Source organism: Hippocampus zosterae, chromosome 10, assembly GCF_025434085.1.
Source record: "Hippocampus zosterae strain Florida chromosome 10, ASM2543408v3, whole genome shotgun sequence".
NCBI classification, from domain to species: Eukaryota; Metazoa; Chordata; class Actinopteri; order Syngnathiformes; family Syngnathidae; genus Hippocampus; species Hippocampus zosterae.
The window spans coordinates 25,325,384-25,346,265 of NC_067460.1; the positions used below are offsets into that span (position 1 = coordinate 25,325,384).

At 47.0% G+C, this 20,882-nt stretch overlaps 2 protein-coding genes across 6 annotated transcripts in view; one reads left to right on the forward strand and one right to left on the reverse strand.

Annotated features, from left to right (window-relative positions):
* Positions 1 to 9,200, forward strand: part of robo2 (roundabout, axon guidance receptor, homolog 2 (Drosophila)) — a 264,283-nt gene extending 255,083 nt beyond the window's left edge. The window contains exons 26-30 of one of the 2 annotated variants that reach the window (XM_052077678.1): positions 3,757 to 3,954; positions 4,228 to 4,386; positions 4,935 to 5,177; positions 7,034 to 7,228; positions 7,379 to 9,200. In XM_052077678.1, coding sequence (XP_051933638.1) covers positions 3,757 to 3,954; positions 4,228 to 4,386; positions 4,935 to 5,177; positions 7,034 to 7,228; positions 7,379 to 7,380 — 797 coding nt within the window. In that variant the 3' untranslated portion in view covers positions 7,381 to 9,200. The remainder of the gene's footprint in view (positions 1 to 3,756; positions 3,955 to 4,227; positions 4,387 to 4,934; positions 5,178 to 7,033; positions 7,229 to 7,378) is intronic. The other variant, XM_052077679.1, reaches the window with a different exon arrangement.
* Positions 9,201 to 14,557: 5,357 nt separating this feature from the next.
* The window catches only part of LOC127608548 (roundabout homolog 1-like), a 121,242-nt gene continuing 114,917 nt past the window's right edge, over positions 14,558 to 20,882 (reverse strand). For all 4 annotated transcript variants that reach the window (XM_052077668.1, XM_052077669.1, XM_052077670.1 and 1 more), the window contains 7 exons: positions 20,308 to 20,452; positions 19,883 to 20,134; positions 18,767 to 19,239; positions 18,519 to 18,674; positions 16,518 to 16,757; positions 15,934 to 16,127; positions 14,558 to 15,864 (listed from right to left, as the gene is read on the reverse strand). In XM_052077668.1, the coding sequence (XP_051933628.1) occupies positions 15,850 to 15,864; positions 15,934 to 16,127; positions 16,518 to 16,757; positions 18,519 to 18,674; positions 18,767 to 19,239; positions 19,883 to 20,134; positions 20,308 to 20,452 (1,475 nt within the window). In that variant the 3' untranslated portion in view covers positions 14,558 to 15,849. The remainder of the gene's footprint in view (positions 15,865 to 15,933; positions 16,128 to 16,517; positions 16,758 to 18,518; positions 18,675 to 18,766; positions 19,240 to 19,882; positions 20,135 to 20,307; positions 20,453 to 20,882) is intronic.

The following is a 20,882-nucleotide window of genomic DNA, read 5'->3' on the forward strand; positions in this document are numbered from 1 at the left end:
TCTTCAATACTGACCGATTGGGTGCCGGACACAACGCGAGAATGCAACTTTGGACTCAGCGGTACAATTTTCCCTTTATCCATCCATCCATCCATCATCTACCGCTTATCCGGGGCCGGGTCGCGGGGGCAACAGCTTTAGCAGGGAAGCCCAGACTTCCCTCTCCCTAGCTACTTCTTCCAGCTCTCCCCGGGGGATCCCGAGTCGTTCCCAGGCAAGCTGGGTGACATAGTCTCTCCAGCGTGTCCTGGGTCTTCCTCGGGGTCTCCTCCCGGTGGGACATGCCCGGAACACCTCACCGGGGAGGCGCTCAGGAGGCATCCGAATCAGATGCCCAAGCCACCTCATCTGGCTCCTCTCGATGTGGAGGAGAAGCGGCTCGACTCTGAGCCCCTCTCTGAGCATTCAAATCTGACTTGACAGATTTTTTTCCCCCCCATGTCATCGGTGGCAGAACTTCACTTGTGTTTAAGGGAGGGGGACTCGAGACACGCCGGGCCATTGTCACCGTCCCCGACTGAATGGTCGGTTGTGTGAAAAGAGCACTTTTTGCTTCTTCCAAAGACCAAGGCAACAAAGAACACGCTTGCCGGGTTGTTTTTGGCGTGCGCATTCCCAGTCCGGGTCGTGTTCTTATTTGTCTGTCGGTTTCGAAACTGGATTTGCTTTACTACATTGGGTGCCAAACCATGAAAAGTTCATGGCCCCTTTCCTTTGAATTGTGAAGCCGTCGACGGGAGTGACTTGAGCTAATTTGACACGAGCCAGAGCAGTCGTCATCTTCCAAACCGCACCATAGCGGTCGCCGCATGCTCGTTCGGGTGAAAGTTTTTCCTTCCCCTCAATTTGAGCGTCAAAAGTCATCCAGAGTTGGTTTTAAAAATCGGAGCAACGTTCCCCCTTTGAGCTTAAAGAGAAAACCTGATTGAATTTTTATCAAATTACAGCAGTTTTGATTGCGCCCGCTATTTCATCGAATGGAAAGTGGCTGTTGGGGGGCGGGGGGGGGGGGGGGATTAAGGGGAGCCAAAAAAAAAGTAATTCTGTGATGTGATATGCCGAGGCAGTGTTCCACCTCCAAAGCCGCGGCAGCTTTTTTTGCCTGCCACTGCCCCCACTTCATTATCGCCGCGATTCTTTGCGCGGCGATTGGACCCGCTGGAAATGGCTGTCTTTCTGTCTCCCGGTGAACGTCTGAAAGGAATTTCAAAGGGAGAGGCAAGATGGAGGGTGCAAAGTAGTGAGCACCTCAACTGTAGAAAAAAGTCAAATAAAAATTTTAAAATGGTTGCTGAGAGAGGGTGGGCGCTTGATAGCTTCCCCGTAGCTCACGCAAGCGTACGTTTTGGAGAAGTTTCCTTTCATCTGAGAACTTTGTGACTGCAGCTGAAGTGAAAATATGTTGCAACCTTTGCGCAACTCTTGAAGTGGAAACTCTTTGAAGGGGATTTGCCCCTGTATCTAAATAAGTCATAATCATCTTCCCATCCCTCGCCATCCATATTGCAGCGGTTCAGGCGTTCGTTCGCCTCTTTTGATGCCTGGTCTTGTCAAGTCTGCTCCTAACTTGGGACTCTGCGAAGCAGCCTTGTATGTACTGTTACTGTAGTTCAAAACTGGTGACTTCCAAGAGGGCAGCCTCATGGTTGAACATGTCAACACGTGTTTGAAACTGTGTCAGAGTGTCGTCATGCCCTTGCGCATTCAAAGAGTCGCGCTTGGTGAAGGCTGTGGTTTGTTTTACATGGGCTGCAGTAAAGAGACCAAAGGAAAGGAAAATATTCGCCCAGAGTAATAGGAAAGTCGTTCCTGGTGTGATTTGATCCATTCTTGCCTGTTCTAAAATTGAAGTTTTCAATATAGTACTCGCGAGGTTTTGGATATACTGGGTGTGTTGGACTTGACAGGTTCCAAGTGAACAACTGGGACGTCAGAGCGACAAAAATGTTGAGTGAAACGACAAATGAACATCGTAGCTTTTGCGAGAAAAAAAAAAGGCGCCACAAATTGAGCAATGCCCAAGAACAGGGGTAAAAGCAAGCCTTGGTTGTGACAAAGGTAGACGAGGCGTTTTCGCGATCTTGTCATATGCTAATCAGAGCGTTAGCACGAATTTAGCAGCATTGCCCTGCTAATCCGCGGGGCTCCGAGCTAGTTAAACGATCTCCAGCAGAAATCTCAAACTACTTGTTAGCGAGGTTCGATTTACAAAGGTAGCCGATTTTCGCGATCTTTTCATATGCTAATTAGAGCGTTAGCACGAATTTAGCAGCATTGCTCTGCTAATCCGCGGGGCTCCGAGCTAGCTAAACGATCTCCAGCAGAAATCTCAAACTACTTGTTAGCAAGGTTCAGTTTACAGCCATTGCTTTTGAACGTGTATAACATCCGTAATGTGGATTCTCTTCACACATTCAAATCCCGTCATGAAGCCACCCATCCCAATTTGCAAACGCCGTTTAAATTGCATCTTTATTGTTAGTTTTCTCAGTGGTTTTATTGTTTTGTTCTTGATTGTAAAGTGTCCTTGAGTGTTTTGAAAGGCGCTTATAAATCAAATGCATGATTATTATTATTATAAAAAGGGAAAGCAAGAACGTAGGGCCCGTTGTAAGCACAACGACCTTTTTAGCAAAGAATAATATGAATTATGATGTTTTGAATCAGAAAACGTGAACTTTTTTTAACACCTTTATGAATACGTTTGCTGTGGGCACATTTACCACAGTGCATTTTTTTCCAAATCAGATATTATGGGAGCTGTTTCTATTTAAGGGAGGACATTCAAAAACATTTTTCTTGGGGGGGGGGGGGGTCATAATTTATCGTGTAAATCGTAGACATCTAGGCAACTGTCAGTACATCTTTTAAGGCTTCTTATTCAGTTAGCTGAAAAGAGTTGAATTGAATGTCTCTGCATTTTCTGCTCTGTATTTCTTTATCTTCAATGCCACATTTGGAGAAGGGCGTTAAAAAAGGGGGGGGGAGGGGTGTTAACCCGCCAGTAAAAATCTGGGACTTTGGCGAGCACGAGAGCAGTAATGTGACAGCTTTCTGTGGGGCCCGCTTTGGCACACAATTCTTCAGTGGTTCCTGCCCAAGTGCTCCGAACTCGCTTGTTTGACAGGGGCAGAGTGCTAACAAGGCAAGCGTGGGGGGGAGAGCAGCTTGAGGGCAAAGTTGACTTTTTGGGTACACCACCACAAGCTGGCAAAAATCACTTTTTTTTTCTTTGTGGTTGTGGAAAGTTTCAATTGGAAGATAACCAACTGTTGTCCTGTGCATGCCAGGCCACTAGTTGGCGATATCTGTGCAGTGACTCAAATAGTAAATGCAGACTTGCAGAAGAGCATTGTAAGCTAAAGTTGTAAAATGTGAGTTTTTGATACACTTGGAAAGAGATGAAGTGAGGATCAGGAAGCGCAAGTGCCTCCCGCTTGATCCATACGTCTTCTCCGCAAACAAATGCAGTGTAGCTCAACCTCTGACTAGCCGACGTTTTGTGGCTATTGATGCATTGTATTGATGTTGCACTTCTATGAAAGGGGGAAAAAAGATTTTAGTAAATGTCATCAAATGTGTTGTTGTTGTTTTTGCAAATGAAAATGGCTTATTGTTCCCTTCCCGTACCGAACCGTCGCCGTCACACCAAGGTAGGGCCCCAGTTAAGACCGATTTCCGTGCGTTTGAACCTCGGCCAAACACTCGGGGGAGACGTTTGCTTCACCGCCGGCGGCGACAACTGTGGTGTTGCAGGCTCCATGGCCAACGGCTGGGGCTCGGCCTCGGAGGACGAGCGCAATTTCTCCAGCCGGCGCTCCAGCGTGGCCAGCTCGTCGGACGGCTCCATCTTTACCCACTGCAGCTTTGCGCAGGCCCTGGTGGCCGCCGCCGACAAGGCGGGCTACCGGCTGGACGGCACCAGCCTCAGCAAGCGCGGTCGCTGTAAAAGAGGTCGGTGTGCCGGCAAGAGCCCGGACCTTCTACCCTCTGGGGCGCGCCTTTCTTCTTCCTTTCTGCTCTGCGAGTGCTCCTCGTCCGTACGGATGCCCGCTTTGCGCATGGCCCCGTTTTGGGTCTTCTCGCTTCTCCTGGCTTCCGACGCCGATCGCTTCGACTCGCCGGCTTCGCGGACCCGCGTCCTCCGCGGACCCGCGTCCTCCGCGGCAGCGTCTGCTCTCATGCTAACGTCGCGCTTGCTTGTTGTGTTTTTCCGTCGCCCGGCAGACAAAGGCGTGCCTCACAGGCAGCGGCCCGGCAGCCCGTTCTCCACAGATGGCAGCACAGTGGGAACGCACAGCCTGGGCCACCAGAGGGCCGCCAGGCCGCCGCGCAAACCCCGCAACCAGGCCTCGGCGCCCCACCGCAGAGACGCTGCTGCGGACGGTGGGTGCTTGATATGTTTTTTTTTCTTTTTTAAGAGTTTCCTGTCCATTGAAAACCCGTTCACCCTTTTTTGCGTTTGAAGGGGCGTCAGCTGCAGTTTTGCCGGAGTTACTTGAATGATTTTTTTTTTTTTTTGCTTGAACAAGTAATTTAGTTACTTTACTGATGTCTTGCTTTGAAAAGTAACTCTTACTTTACTTGCTACTTGCTTTAAAAAGTTACTTTACTGGTTACCTCCTGTCAAAGAAAATCTTGGGTACTTTACAGGTGACTCACTTTAAAAAGTAACTTATTTACTGATTACTTGCTTTAATAAGTAATTTGGCTATTTTACTAGTTACATGCTTGGAACAAAATTGGATTTGAAGGTACTTGAAATGACATTCAGCAGATACCGACAACACTGCTCAACAAAAATGACACCCGGTTTTGTCACGGAATTAAAAGTGCGGTGAGATTTAAAAAGACAAAAAACGACCTGTTGGACACACCAAAATAATTGTAATTAAAAAAAAAATTCTATTCTTTTTTTGGGGGGGGCAAAACAGACCTACCTCCCCCTCCCGAGCCCCCGCCCGGCCAGGGCCAGGCCCGAGCCCAGACAGGCCGCTGCATCGGCAGCATGATCCCGCCTCCGGAGAGGAAGGCCACGTCGCTGGAGCGCCCGCCCATGTCGGGACCGCCGTCCGGAACGGCGGACGACAGGCAGATGGCGCGCGCCACCCTGGAGCATCACCGCCAGGCTCAGGAGCGGCTGGGCTCCGACGACGCCCGGCGAATTCACAAAAATGGTACGTGCCACTCACTCAGTAGCGCCCCCTGGAAAATTGGAAGGAAAAACAAACAAAAGCAGCGCCAGTGCCATTGATCCTCAGAAGTTTTGTCAACGATAGGCCATTGTTCATCTAATTCAATCAAGTTACATTTCTCTGTCGGGTCTAAGGGATGTCGCGAATGGTCATTTTCAAGATTCATTTTTTGTAGGCGGTTAATAAATAGCAAATAATTTTCCTCCGGCGGCCCGGTAGCCCAGTGGTTAGCACGTGGGCTTCACAGTGCAGAGGTACCGGGTTCGATTCCAGCTCCGGCTTCCCTGTGTGGAGTTTGCATGTTCTCCCCGGGCCTGCGTGGGTTTTCTCCGGGTGCTCCGGTTTCCTCCCACATTTCAAAAACATGCGTGGCAGGCTGATTGGACACTCTAAATTGTCCCTAGGTGTGAGTGTGAGCGTGGATGGTTGTTCGTCTATGTGTGCCCTGCGATTGGCTGGCAACCGATTCAGGGTCAGGGTGTCCCCCGCCTACTGCCCGGAGACGGCTGGGAAGGGCTCCAGCACCCCCCGCGACCCTAATGAGGATCAAGCGGTACGGAAGATGAATGAATGAATACAGGAATGAATGGATGGGTGAGTAAAGAATTTCTCCATGACAGCCATCGATGGTACCAATCGGCGATGGCATCACCCAAAAAGCCAAAGAAGCCTCCATTTGCTCCGTTTGTGAGTCATTTTTCAGTATTTTCGACTTCCAGGAAGAGTGGCAATTGACGGAGGCTGCTCATATCGCCGAGCAGTCGCTCACGCGCTCTCTCGCTTGCTCCTCCGGTGTGAAAGTTAGCGCTCATGCTGCAGTGCGGTCAACAGATGGCACTGTCTGACACTAGCGCTGGCTCCGGCAAATGTGCCAGCTCAACTCTGCCCGGCGAGTCCCCCCCTCGTCGCTGCTCCTGCCAGCGTTTGGCAGGCGCCGCTTCTCCCAAACTGCCCGGAAATGACTTTGGCTTTTGTAGTTCCCGCGACGACAGCAGACGGATCCGGCCTCCCATCTGGGTGCGCCCGTCTGAAGTCGGCGGAACGACGCGTTGACATGCTAGCTATTGGTGCTAGTGAGGCTGGCGGTGTTGGGAACGGACCGTTGTCGTCGTCGCCGCCACCCTCCGCCTCGAGCAAATCTCCCGACGCAGACGGTCAGGCTACAGAGTTGGCTTTCTGTCTGAGGTTCCATCGTTAGGCCGATATCTCTGTTGAGGTTTTTCCTTGCCTTCTTTGGATACCGTTGCTTTTCTTTAAAGGGGAAGTCAACTGCGAAAATGTTCTTTACAAAATGTTGCATCCGCCTCCACACGGCACGTTATTGCGTTTCCGGGATTTGAATTCAGTGGAGAAGTCCGCCGGTTTTTGTCATGTCAGGCGGCAGCCATTTTGCCACTTGCGGGCGACTGAAAATGACATCACAGTTGCTCAGGTAACAGCCAATCACAGCTCACCTGCTTTTTGAGTTTGGTTTCTCAAGCGGAGCCCTTTTCCTTTTCTGTGACAGTCTTTCCTTCTGTTATCAATCTTTACTTTTGATTGCGCTTCCTCTGTATGGAGCTAAGCTAACCCCAAGTGCTGATTGGGCTGAAGGGGGGTGGGGGATGCTAGTTAGCTTAGCTTGTCAGAGAGGAGACTTTAGCAGCCCAAACATTCAATAAAGCAGGCTGACCAAGGCGGAAAATTCACGGCGCGCCAAGTTAGCCACTCTGGCCCTGGCAAGCCCCACCAAAATGACTCCATTTGCCGATTTCGGAATGAACCCGTGGGATAAAAGAGCGACGCTCTCCATCGATTTCGCTGGTCGCTGACGTCTTTCCAAATGTTTGTGCGCTCAGAGGAGGGCTGCCTGCCGTACCACCGACCGTCCTTCCCGTCGCCGGGCGGCCACAGCTCGTCGGGCACGGCCTCCTCCAAGGGCTCGACGGGGCCCCGCAAGCAGGAAGGCCCGCGCCAGCCGCAGCAGTGGACGGCCATGGAGCACGCCGACTTCCTGGGCGCCAACGGACAAGGGCAGTACTCAGGAGAGCTATGTAAGTGCAAAAACGGCGCTTGTCTTATTTTGAAAGGCGCAACTTTGACTTCTTTTTTAACCTCCGTGACGCACGATGAGGATTTATTGTTAAGTGTTGTGAATTGGGCAGCCCATGACTATTGTTTTTTTTTCCCGTTCACCTTCACAGAGTGTTTCACCTGGATGAGATCTTCAAAAAAAAAAAAGTAATGGTTGAGTCCCCCCGCCCCCATTTTGTCAAGGGCAACGACGACTGTCAACCGGAGCGGCGGGCTGTCGGAAGTGTACATGGAAGTGTCCGCGTATGATGTATAGACACAGACATATTGTACATCTCACTATGGTTTTTGTCTTTGAGGAAAATTTGGACTGTGTGGTTTTTTTTTTGTGTCCAACAAAGCACACAATTTCCGGTGAGCGCCCTTTTCTAACCTCAACTTTCCTTGTAAATATCTTCTTTTAACTTGCTGTTGCTATGCAAGCCTCCAACAGTTTTTTTGGTTTGTTTTTTTTGTTTTATTATTGTACTATATGTGAATGGTGTGGCTGCTGTGCCATAAAATTGTCATTTTTTCCCCCCGAAAGAATCTGTTAATAGTCACTATTAATTATTGTAATATTATTATAATTATTGTTTAGTTTTTTTTTTTGCACTGCAACTTTTGGTGATAAGCACAAAAAAAGACCATAGCTCCTGCTGACATGAAGGTGATGATGTGAAGAGGAGTTTCTGTACTATAAAGAGAAGACGAAGAGAATTATATCGTGCAAAATGTACAGAGATGTCTTGTTTAAAAAAAAAAAAAAAAAAATTGGCGAGGCAGCCAGGAAACTCGAAGAGGAAACTGTCACTTTAACGCAACGAATTATTCATTTGGGAGTTGTTGTTTTTTTTTTGTTTTTAATGCAGTTTTGAACGATTTGACCACACTGATGTGGTGTTTCGGCACTTGCGCAAATGTGGAGCGTCCAATTGTTTACATGTCAATTTGATTTTTTGGAATGAATATTTTGGGTTTATTTTTACGGAGCACTTGACCGCTTTGCTCCTCAACTGATGTTCAGTCGCCCTCATCCGAGAGACGCCCGTCTGCAGTTGTGACGAGGTTTTTTGGGAAGTGACATGTCTCTCACACACACACACACACACGCACGCATGCACGCAGCTGTTTACCGACTACTAAATTGTGCTGCTTTTTACCAGTTTTTATCTTTCTTGAAAGATTCATGTTCTGATATATTTTTTTTCTTTTATCACAACAAAAGTCATTTGTCAAATTGGAATAATTCAAAATAAAACGTCTAATTCACGGAAATGTTTGTAGTTGTAATTTTTCATTGATTAATATTCAAAATAAACTCCAAGAATTCTTAAGACTTAGATTTTTGTTGTAATATTGCACTTTTATTCATTGAACTTAAAAAAAAAAGTACTTCTAGTTGCTATTTTATGCCCCTATCCTTGAAAATTGTTTTTAATTTTCCTCAGCTGAATTTTACAAGAAAAATCTGTAATATTTTGACAAAAGCTTAAAAATACCCAATGGGAATCAAGTTGCAATTTTCGTCCAATCAAGTTGTAATATGGGGCAAAATATTGCGAGGCTAAACTTGTCACTTTTTATGGTCTTCCTTTAAGAAGCTTCCAATTCTGCAGACACACACACACACACGGCATCAGATGATGTTGTGCTTGTTTCTTTGCCTTCGACCAAATATCTGCTGCTCAACATTTTTTGTGCTTTGATCATTTCTTTTGTGTTTTTTTTTTTTTGCTGTTAAAGGGTTGCGAGGTTGTCGTGACGTCACTTCATTCATTTCAATGGGCACAGAGGCCAGTGTTTTCTGGAAATGAGGTGCATGAGAGTATCTCAGGTTCTTTTACATTCTGCTGGTGTTGATGTATATACGTGTATATTTATATCTGTATAGACATTCTATCCAGAATGCGGTGCCCCACATTCAGACAAAAAAAAAAAAAAAAGACCAAATTGCAATTTCTAATGTCCAATAATCATGTTGGCCCTTTTACGTTGACACCACAACCAACTTTTGTATTTATTTGGAAAAAAAAAAGACTTAAAAAAAAAGTCTCGTGGAATATGCATAACGATTTGTGGTGTGCGACGAGTGTTTTTCATTTCTGTTTGTATTCGTAAAGTCGAATGCGCGAGGCGTTCCGTGTGAAGGAGCTCTCCGGTGTGCAGGAGGAGCCCAAATTATTTTTCTTTCAATATCGTCGGTCCTTTGTAACCTCTCTGTGTGTACTGCCTTTTTCATAATTAAAAAAAAAAAACAAAGAAAGATGATTTTAAAAAGTGGTCGGGTGAAATTTTTGGTGCATTCACTCTGCGAGTCACGTCGGGATCCCCTCGCATGTCCTCCTGGCCTCCACAACGGATGTGGCGGCCGCGCACAGAGGGGAGCGTGCTCCTTCTCCCCCCCCCCCCCCCCCCCCCCCCTCTCCCGTGAGATAACAATGAAGACATGTTCTTTTGCTTTTTCCCTTGTACCCACCTCAATATCAAATAAAATAAAATATATTTGAAAAAAGGACCACCACAGTCTCAAGTCGTTGAGCCGCAGCCATGATTTTGTTGGGGCCGTCTTTCAAACTGGAATCGGGGGTTCACATTAGGGTTGCAAAGTGGGGTTAGGGTTTCCAATTCCAATTCCAACCAAGTGTTAGGCTTTCAAACTAGGATTAGGTTTCAAACATCGGGTTGCTCAGTAGGATGGGTTTTCCAATTGGCTTTCAAAGGATGACTAGATTTTCAAAGTAAGAGTTTCCAACTAGGGTTAGGCCTTCTAAGTGTGTGTGTTGGGGGGGGGGGGGGGGTCAAATTAGATTTCCAAAGCAGGGTTAGGGTTTCAAACTAGGCGCAGCCCATTTTCTGTGTTAGGTCATGTGACATTGGCTCGATGACATCACTCTCACTCGACAGTGGAGGCGATGATGGATAAAACATCAGCCGCTTCATGTGCGCCTGGAATAAATAATGATGTCGTTTCCGTCAAACACCTTCCCAGTAGGTCGCCCCTGAATGCAGGCATGATCAGACACCAGCACAGTTTGGTGTGGAAATGAAATGATATGCTCCAGCAGCTGCGTACGTGCCTCCCGTCCAAAAGATAAGATATGGGAGGGGAGGGGGGGGGCAGGTGGGGAACACATAAACAGGAAGGCGACATTCATGTCAGGTGGGAAGAAAAGCCTTTAGAAATGCATGACTGTCGCTATTATGCTTCATAATTTGAACAGCGCGTGGGCGCACTACTTGTACAAGAAGGAAGGGGGGTGGGGGGGTTACATTGAGCTCAAACCCCTCCTTCAGTGATGCGTGTCACTGAAGCAGCAAATTAACACAAGGAGATGGACGAACGCCGTTGCTCTTTTTGCACTTTGTGGCAGTTGATTTCCGATCTTTCCAAAAAAAAATTACTGGTTCCATTGCTCCGTAATCCGCAGTAAAGTAAGCGTCAGGTTCACAACCCCCGCTCCCCCGCCCCAATAACGCCTTGCTATACATGGTCGTTTTTTTCGGCTAAAACGCCTTACTATACATGGTCTTTTATTTTCGGCTAAAAACGCCTTACTATACATGGTCGTTTTTTTCGTCTAAAAATGCCTTACTATACATGGTCGTTTTTTTTGGGGCTAAAAACGCCTTACTATACATGGTCGTTTTTTTCTTCTAAAAACGCCTTACTATACATGGTCTTTTATTTTCGGCTAAAAACGCCTTACAATACATGGTCGTTTTTTTCGTCTAAAAATGCCTTACTATACATGGTCGTTTTTTGGGGGCTAAGAACGCCTTACTATACATGGTCGTTTTTTTTCGTCTAAAAATGCCTTACTATACATGGTCGGTTTTTTTGGGGCTAAAAACGCCTTACTATACATGGTCGTTTTTTTCTTCTAAAAACGCCTTACTATACATGGTCTTTTATTTTCGGCTAAAAACGCCTTACAATACATGGTCGTTTTTTTCGTCTAAAAATGCCTTACTATACATGGTCGTTTTTTGGGGGCTAAGAACGCCTTACTATACATGGTCGTTTTTTTCGTCTAAAAACGCCTTACTATACATGGTCGTTTTTTTCGTCTAAAAACGCCTTACTATACATGGTCGTTTTTTTTGGGGCTAAAAACGCCTTACTATACATGGTCTTTTTTTTCGTCTAAAAACGCCTTACTATACATGGTCGTTTTTTTCTTCTAAAAACGCCTTACTATACATGGTCGTTTTTTTCATCTAAAAACGCCTTACTATAAATGGTCGTTTTTTTGGGGGCTGAAAACGCCTTACTATACATGGTCGTTTTTTGGGGGCTAAAAACGCCTTACTATACATGGTCGTTTTTTTCGTCTAAAAACGCCTTACTATACATGGTCGTTTTTTTTCACATAAAAACGCCTTACTATACATGGTCGTTTTTGGGGGGCTAAAAACGCCTTACTATACATGGCCGTTTTTTTCTTCTAAAAACGCCTTTGGTCGTTTTTTTCGTCTAAAAACGCCTTACTATAAATGGTCGTTTTTTTGGGGCTGAAAACGCCTTACTATACATGGTCGTTTTTTGGGGGCTAAAAACGCCTTACTATACATGGTCTTTTCTTTTCAGCTAAAAACGCCTTACTATACATGGTCGTTTTTTGGGGGCTAAAAACGCCTTACTATACATGGTCGTTTTTTTCTTCTAAAAACGCCTTACTATACATGGTCGTTTTTTTCATCTAAAAACGCCTTACTATAAATGGTCGTTTTTTGGGGGCTGAAAACGCCTTACTATACATGGTCGTTTTTTGGGGGCTAAAAACGCCTTACTATACATGGTCGTTTTTTTCGTCTAAAAACGCCTTACTATACATGGTCGTTTTTTTTCACATAAAAACGCCTTACTATACATGGTCGTTTTTTGGGGGCTAAAAACGCCTTACTATACATGGCCGTTTTTTTTCTTCTAAAAACGCCTTACTATACATGGTCGTTTTTTTCGTCTAAAAACGCCTTACTATAAATGGTCGTTTTTTTGGGGCTGAAAACGCCTTACTATACATGGTCGTTTTTTGGGGGCTAAAAACGCCTTACTATACATGGTCTTTTCTTTTCAGCTAAAAACGCCTTACTATACATGGTCGTTTTTTTAGGGCTAAAAACGCCTTACTATACATGGTCGGTTTTTTTCGTCTAAAAACGCCTTACTATACATGGTCGTTTTTATCGGCTAAAAATGCCTTACTATACATGGTCTTTTCTTTTCGGCTAAAAAACGCCTTACTATACATGGTCGTTTTTTTCTTCTAAAAACGCCTTACTATACATGGTCTTTTCTTTTCAGCTAAAAACGCCTTACTATACATGGTCGTTTTTATCGGCTAAAAACGCCTTACTATACATGGTCTTTTATTTTCGACTAAAAACGCCTTACTATACATGGTCGTTTTTTCTTCTAAAAACGCCTTACTATACATGGTCTTTTCAGCTAAAAACGCCTTACTATACATGGTCGTTTTTTTGGGGCTAAAAACGCCTTACTATACATGGTCGTTTTTTTCGTCTAAAAACGCCTTACTATACATGGTCGTTTCTTTTCGGCTAAAAACGCCTTACTATACATGGTCGTTTTTTTCGTCTAAAAACGCCTTACTATACATGGTCGTTTCTTTTCGGCTAAAAACGCCTTACTATACATGGTCGTTGTTTTGGGGCTAAAAACGCCTTACTATACATGGCCGTTTTTTTCTTCTAAAAACGCCTTACTATACATGGTCGTTTTTTTCATCTAAAAACGCCTTACTATAAATGGTCGTTTTTTTGGGGCTGAAAACGCCTTACTATACATGGTCGTTTTTTGGGGGCTAAAAACGCCTTACTATACATGGTCGTTTTTGTCCATCTAAAAACGCCTTACTATACATGGTCGTTTTTTTCGTCTAAAAACGCCTTACTATACATGGTCGGTTTTTTGGGGCTAAAAACGCCTTACTATACATGGTCGTTTTTTTCTTCTAAAAACGCCTTACTATATACATGGTCGTTTTTTTCTTCTAAAAACGCCTTACTATATACATGGTCGTTTTTTTGGGGCTGAAAACGCCTTACTATACATGGTCGTTTTTGTGGGCTAAAAACGCCTTACTATACATGGTCGTTTTTTTTGGGCTAAAAACGCCTTACATTGGTCGTTTTTTTGGGGCTGAAAACGCCTTACTATACATGGTCGTTTTTTTGGGCTAAAAACGCCTTACTATACATGGTCGTTTTTTTGGGCTAAAAACGCCTTACTATACATGGTCGTTTTTTTCGTCTAGAAAAACACCTTACTATACATGGTCGTTTTTTTGGGGCCAAAAAACGCCTTACTATGCATGGTCGTTTTTTTGGGGCCAAAAAACGCCTTACTATACATGGTCGTTTTTTTGGGGCTAAAAACGCCTTACTATACATGGCCGTTTTTTTCTTCTAAAAACGCCTTACTATACATGGTCGTTTTTTTCATCTAAAAACGCCTTACTATAAATGGTCGTTTTTTTGGGGCTGAAAACGCCTTACTATACATGGTCGTTTTTTGGGGGCTAAAAACGCCTTACTATACATGGTCGTTTTTGTCCATCTAAAAACGCCTTACTATACATGGTCGTTTTTTTCGTCTAAAAACGCCTTACTATACATGGTCGGTTTTTTGGGGCTAAAAACGCCTTACTATACATGGTCGTTTTTTTCTTCTAAAAACGCCTTACTATATACATGGTCGTTTTTTTCTTCTAAAAACGCCTTACTATATACATGGTCGTTTTTTTGGGGCTGAAAACGCCTTACTATACATGGTCGTTTTTGTGGGCTAAAAACGCCTTACTATACATGGTCGTTTTTTTGGGGCTAAAAACGCCTTACATGGTCGTTTTTTTGGGGCTGAAAACGCCTTACTATACATGGTCGTTTTTTTGGGCTAAAAACGCCTTACTATACATGGTCGTTTTTTTGGGCTAAAAACGCCTTACTATACATGGTCGTTTTTTAAGTCTAGAAAAACACCTTACTATACATGGTCGTTTTTTTGGGGCCAAAAAACGCCTTACTATGCATGGTCGTTTTTTTTGGGGCCAAAAAACGCCTTACTATACATGGTCGTTTTTTTGGGCTAAAAACGCCTTACTATACATGGTCGTTTTTTTCACATAAAAACGCCTTGCTATACACATGGTCGTTTTTTCGGGTTTAAACGCCTTACTATACATGGTCTTTTTTTTCGGCTAAAAACGCCTTACTATACATGGCCGTTTTTTTTCATCTAAAAACGCCTTACTATACATGGTCGTTTTTCTTCCGGCTAAAAACGACTTATCAACACGTGTTTCAAAGCGAATACCGAGACAGGAAATACAGAAGTTGGCCTGAAATAAATCAAAAATTGAAACACTATTACTAAAGATGGACAAATAATAAAAAGTACATACACATCTGTTTGAAGTTTTTTTTAATTATTCATCTTTTTATTTGTTTTTCCTTTTTTTGCATTATGAAACAAATGTTTGCAGATGTCCTATGAATAAACAACAGCACCCTTAGCTCCCTTGAAAAAAAAAGACGGGCGGGGCCTTCATCGCTTCCGTTTTGTCCACCAAAAAAGCTCTTCGTCCTCTCCAGATCGCCCCTCTCGCCTTCTTTGATTTGACATTCCTTTAAGTGCATTTAATCGACAAATCGAAGCCATTTTTTTTTTCATTTGTTCCCCCCCTCCTGTCAGTTTCATGTGCAATCGTTGATATTACGGTCAATGCCAAACAAATATTTACATTGCAGCTGTGACTCACATGAACTGTCCTCCTCCCCTCTGTCACTTGAGAACCGGAGGAGGAGACGTGCCTTCGTAAAACGCCGAACGTTACCAACCAAATCATCATCATCATCAGGATTAACTCGACTCTTTTGTCTTCACCTGCAGTTTCCTGCCGGTAAGACAAAAGGATTAATAGACAACATGGTTTAAAATAAAGTTTAGTGATTGTGCTTTTAAAACCAATGTAAAACAAACAACAAAACAAAAAAAGCAAATAACATTCTCCAAAAACATGAAACATAACAGTGCATTACAAAAAAAAAAAAGAAAAAAAATCCCAGAGTGGCACTTGGGGTTGCAATTGACAAACATGGATGGAAATGATAAAATATTTATATTTACTGGCATAATAAAATTAGGATTCCCATTAAAACAACAACAACAACAAACAAAGGGGGGGGGGGGACAAATTGCGGTACCACAATGGGTTTGACATACCGTACGGATATTTACACACTAAAAGTCCAGCCCTCCCTGCTTGCATGTGTGCCGACTCGACAAAAAGAAACTCTCGACCCCCCCACCCCCCAGACTTCACTCCATATTGCATTGGAATTCAACATAAATATCCTAACGGGCCACTTGAACATTCGTTTTCTTTCCTGATCTCCCCTTTGCTGTGATAAATTAGAAGATAAAAAAGGAGACCTCGGCACGTTTTCCGAATGTAAAGAAATGCTGGGATGCTTTATGATTGGTCGCTGAAATAGCGGCAAAATACTGATTTATGTAAGACAGAAAATAGGGGTGATTGGCAAAAAAAAAAAAAAAGAATCATCCTATTTGTCTTCTTCAGCTTTCCACCATCTGGACAAAAAGTGGCAAAACAACGACGTTAGCGTCACACATTTTTGCTAATGCTCCGATATTTGGTACCTCAAGCTCTTCATTTCGTGTGTGGAAAGCCCCCGTGGCGCTGAGGTTGACGTCGGCCGGGTTCCTGTGGCCCGCGTCGCCTCGCCGCCGCCCCCCCGAGCCTCTGGAGGACATGGAGCTGGAGGAGCTGGGCTCCCTCGGGCTGTTGACCGCCGGAAACTGCGGTCGGCTGTAGGGCAGTATGTCCTCCGTACCTGCCGGGGCGCAAATAACCGTCACCATTCCAAAATCTCCACAAGGTGTTGTTTTCTTTTTTTTTTGAACTCAGAAATAACAACTTGAAAACAAAATGGCAGACTTCCTGCGTCTGACTTTGGGTCTGCTCATAATAGACACGATTAACACATTTCATGACAAATAAAATTTGCTCCAGAGGCTGAATTCCCCCCCACACCCCCCCCAATTGAGAAATGTTTTTGTTTTTGGAGACTTTTTGGTTTAGTCGTGATAGACGTTGCCACCAAATTTCATGCTGCTTTGCAAAAACTGTCTTCCAAGGTTGAATTTTCCAAAAAGTGACCCTTAGCATTTTGGGGTATGGAGCAACAAGTCAAGCAAAATGGCCGTCTCCCTGTATCCCGTACCTAGTTGTTGGCGCCCCCTGTGGCCGCCTTTGCCCCCCTGCGCTTTCTGTCTCTCTTGGGCCTCCCTGCGTTCCGCCGAGCTGGTTCTGGGGTCCGAGCCTTCTTTGGGTCGGAATCCCGCCGCCCCTCGCTTGTCTGTGGATTTGGGCGAGACCACCCCCCGGCCGTCCAGGCCCACCTTGGACGGGTGCGTGGGGGACTTGAGCACCGCCGGCGGAGGGATGGGTGGCGGTGGAAGATCTGAGGGAGAAACACGGCAAAGTCCGGTCAACATTACAGCCGTACTTGACACCGTCAGTCCAGAACTTGCCGGCAAACGCAAAGATTCCAACAGTAATCCAAACTGGACATGCGACGGAAAGCAATAAAAAGCAGGAGGGTTGTGGAGTGGAGGGGGTGGGGGGGGCGTTTTTCTTCCATATGGACCGTGCACAACGACGGGGAAGGTCAAAGGGGCGGGGCAAGTTGCCGCTAGAGGCAAATGAATCAATTCAAGACGTCTTTGTGGCAGACGATTCTCAGTCTGCAGCAAATCAAACGACTGACGTGTTTGAAGAATCGACAAGAACAGAGATTGGATCTTGTCAGAAGAATTCTGGGCATTTTTTTTTTTTTTCCATCTCGACTGGATTTAATCAACATAATGCGTCTTTATGGTCAAACGAAATACAGGAAGCGACCGGATGCCGTCACGTAAAAGCTGTGATAGAAAAGATATGAATGAAAAGTTGGGAGGCGGGTGTGCTCCCCCCCTTCCTGATTTAAATCCAGTTGAGAAGCACGGAAGAAGAAAAAAAATACATTCCGTCAATAATAAGAATTAAAACAGAGTGTCTTTTGTTTCAAATCTGGTCATTAAAAATACAAAATGTGCATGAAAATAATCAACCAAAAACTAAAATCTTATCAAATGGTTATTATTGTGTATATAACCCCCCCCCCCCCCCCCACAGCCCCAACTTCTATTTGATCACCTTCACACCACGCAGCTCGTAGGGGCTGCAGGGAGACAGGATGGAAGCAAAGAGGAGCGGGGGACGGGGGATGGGATGGGGGGCGGGGGGGGGGGGGGGTGCAGGCAATAACCTCCAAATGAAAAACAATCCATTTAGATCAAATGCAATCAAGCGGCGGACAGACGGACGGACGAAACCGTCAGGGCCGAGCCATCGCCGCTCAAACAAAGACAGAGCAAGAGGAGGATGGGGAAGGAATCTCGGCAGCGCAAGCCGTCGGCTGGGGGGGGGGGGGCTCGAATATGTCGCCGCTCTGCCGGCTCCCACCGAGCTGGATATTAAATGGCGCTGTCAAGCTGCTTCCAGCACTCAAGGGCGGCCGACACCGAAGAGGACGGCCAGCGGCGCGCACCCCGCCCCCCCCCCCCCCCCCGCATCAGGTGTGCACCGAGACGTTGGCAGCACTTCAATTTTCACACTTTGCGCTAATAATGACTTTGCTAGCACCGGACACTTTGCATGAACATCCATCCGTTGTTTTTTTTTCCTTCTTTAATTACGCATTTTTGGGCCCGTGCGACATATAATCCGAAAAATACGGTACATGAACGATTGAGGCGGGCGCAAGACGAAATTCCACTCTTTGGACTCCTTTCCTTGATTTTCCATCCATCCATCCATCCATCATCTACCGCTTATCCGGGGCCGGGTCGCGGGGGCAACAGCTTTAGCAGGGAAGCCCAGACTTCCCTCTCCCTAGCTACTTCTTCCAGCTCTCCCCGGGGGATCCCGAGACGTTCCCAGGCCAGCTGGGTGACGTAGTCTCTCCAGCGTGTCCTGGGTCTTCCTCGGGGTCTCCTCCCGGTGGGACATGACCGGAACACCTCACCGGGGAGGCGCTCAGGAGGCATCCGAATCAGATGCCCAAGCCACCTCATCTGGCTCCTCTCGATGTGGAGGAGAAGCATTGCTTATTCTCAAATGATGGCTCGTAAATAAAAAAATAGGAGAATCAAACCATCAGGCAAGCGTTCTCCCCTCCTACCTTCGCTGTAGGCTTCCCGTCGCTGGTTGCCCACGGCGGGGTGCTGCTTCTGCTTCTTGGGAGGCCTCCTGTGCACGGCCGCCATACTCATGCTGCTGTCCGTGGACACCGGACTGCCGGGACGGTGGCCCGCCGGGGTGATTTGGTATTTCCGCGCTAAGAAAGAAAAAAAAAAAAAGAGGTCGGGGTTATGTACCATTTTTTTTTTTTGGTTGACTTTATTGAAAAGCAATCCGACAGCGCCGCACCTTCCTGGCTTTGCGTTGCGGGATGCTTGGCCACCCGCAGGCCCGAGTACTCGGCGGCGGCGGCGACGGCCTGCGCGAAGTCGGCATCGGTGAAGAAGGAGCCGTCGGAGGAGCTGACGGCGCTGGACCTCCCCGAGGAGACATTATCTTCCTCGGAGGCGGAGCCCCAGCCGTTGATCATGGAGCCCGTCACCGAGCTCTCCAGGTCGCCCACGCTAGACGCCGGCGTCTGCTCCATGCCCCGCAGCAGCAGCCGGCGCGGGTGCGTCTGCAGGTGGTGGGGGTGCGCGTGCGGGTGCGGGTGGCCGCGCCGGTAGTTCATCTTGGCCAACTCGGCGTCCGTGTCCTCGTCCTCTTCGGGGATCCGCCCTTCGCCCTCGTCCTCGTCGCCGTCGGTGTCGCCGGGGCTGGCCATGTAGCCGTACGTATGTGAGGGCGAGATGCGTTGGGGAGGGGGGCTCACGCCGTGGCGCCTGGAGAGATGACGAGAAGGGGTGGGGTTCAGGATGATGTGAGGAAGAAACGGGACAAAACGGGACAAAAGACAAAAGAAAAGTGGGACCACAAAATGAGCTCCGGGACAACTGGAGATATTTTTTGGGGGGGGGGGGGGGGGGGGATTTCGCCTCGGACGCTGAGCGCAGAGGTGCTCAAGTCTGGCCCCTGGAGAAGCCCTATGCTGCATGTTTCAAACGCTTGGGCACCCCTGACTTAGCAACATCAAAATTTGGTCCTCGAGTCTATTGTGAACAGACCCACAAAAAATCTTGCTTTGAAGTGGCCATTTTAATTTCGCACGTCACGGTGCCTCAGGGCTCACTTTACCATCGACACGTGACCAAAAACTAGAAACCAGGTCCCGCGTGACCACCCGGATGGCATTTTCAGTCAACAGCAAGTGGCCCAAAATGGCTGCCCCCCTGATACGGTTAAAAACCGGGGGCTTTTTCTACACCTTCACTTGTAATAGGCGGCGCGTGGAAAATATTCATATTTTGATTTGACTTTGCCGTTAAACAACATTTAAAGCCGCTTTTCAAACTCCCCATCGTCAACACAGAGCGAGAAAGAGAAAAGCGAGGCGACGGCGACGGCGCGCCATCGGCACGAGCGTACCTGCGCTCGTGCTCCCGCAGCATGGGCGTCACCTCCTCCTGCGGCGAGGGCGTGAGCGTGGCGGTCGACTGGTGGCTGTACGAGACGGCGGCGGGGGAGGAGGCGGTGCCGCGGACAGGCGGGGTGGGCCCCCGCTCCATCTCCATCTCCTCCTCCTCCTCCTCCCCCCCCTCCTCCATCATCTCCTCGAGCTCGTCGGGCTGCAGGTACATGTGAGAGGGCGGCATGGAGCACTGCATGTCTGGCTGGCGGCTGCCAACGACGGAGAGGGAAGTGAAGGCTCATTATTTCCACATCATTTGCCGGAGACGCGCGCGGGTTGCAGGAAAACATTGTGGGAAATATTCATGGCACCCCTCCATCAAGGTTTGACACAGATTAACACCCCCCACCCCAAAAAAAACCCTCCTCGGGCAGATGCGTACCTTTCTTCCAATGACAGCGAGTAGTCCTCGGCGTTGCGCGACGGAGGCGGGTTGGCGGGCGGGGGAGGCAGGAGGTCGGCCCAATTCATTGTGCTCTGTTTGGGCGGCTTGGGGGTGCGCGCTCCCTTTTTCTGACCCTGGCTGCCTGCTCCGCAACATACACAAGAAAAAAACTTGAAACTTTGAACCACCTTGTGCTCAAGTCCAAATGATTGACAGATGACTCGCCGAGTATGAATTGACCACAAAATCAAAATGCATGAAGAATGCCGAGACTTTGTTTGAACGGGCGCCCACGTGCCTTCCAGGGCTACAGTAATGGGACGTGCAATAGAGGCAGGTGTTTACCCCCCCCCCCCCCCCCCCCGGCAGTAAAAGAAAATGCTGCGGAAAGAAAAGCGTGTCCAATTAATAGCGAGCGCGCGAACCAATGAGCTGTGAGGGCCTGATGACTGCAACTTGAAATGGAAAATCTGAATGGATACGTGACATTAAGGGCGGCAGCCTTGCATGGCGTCTCGAAAATGTGCTCCCATTTCTCCTTGCCCCCCCCCCCCCCGAAACAATTAAGAGGC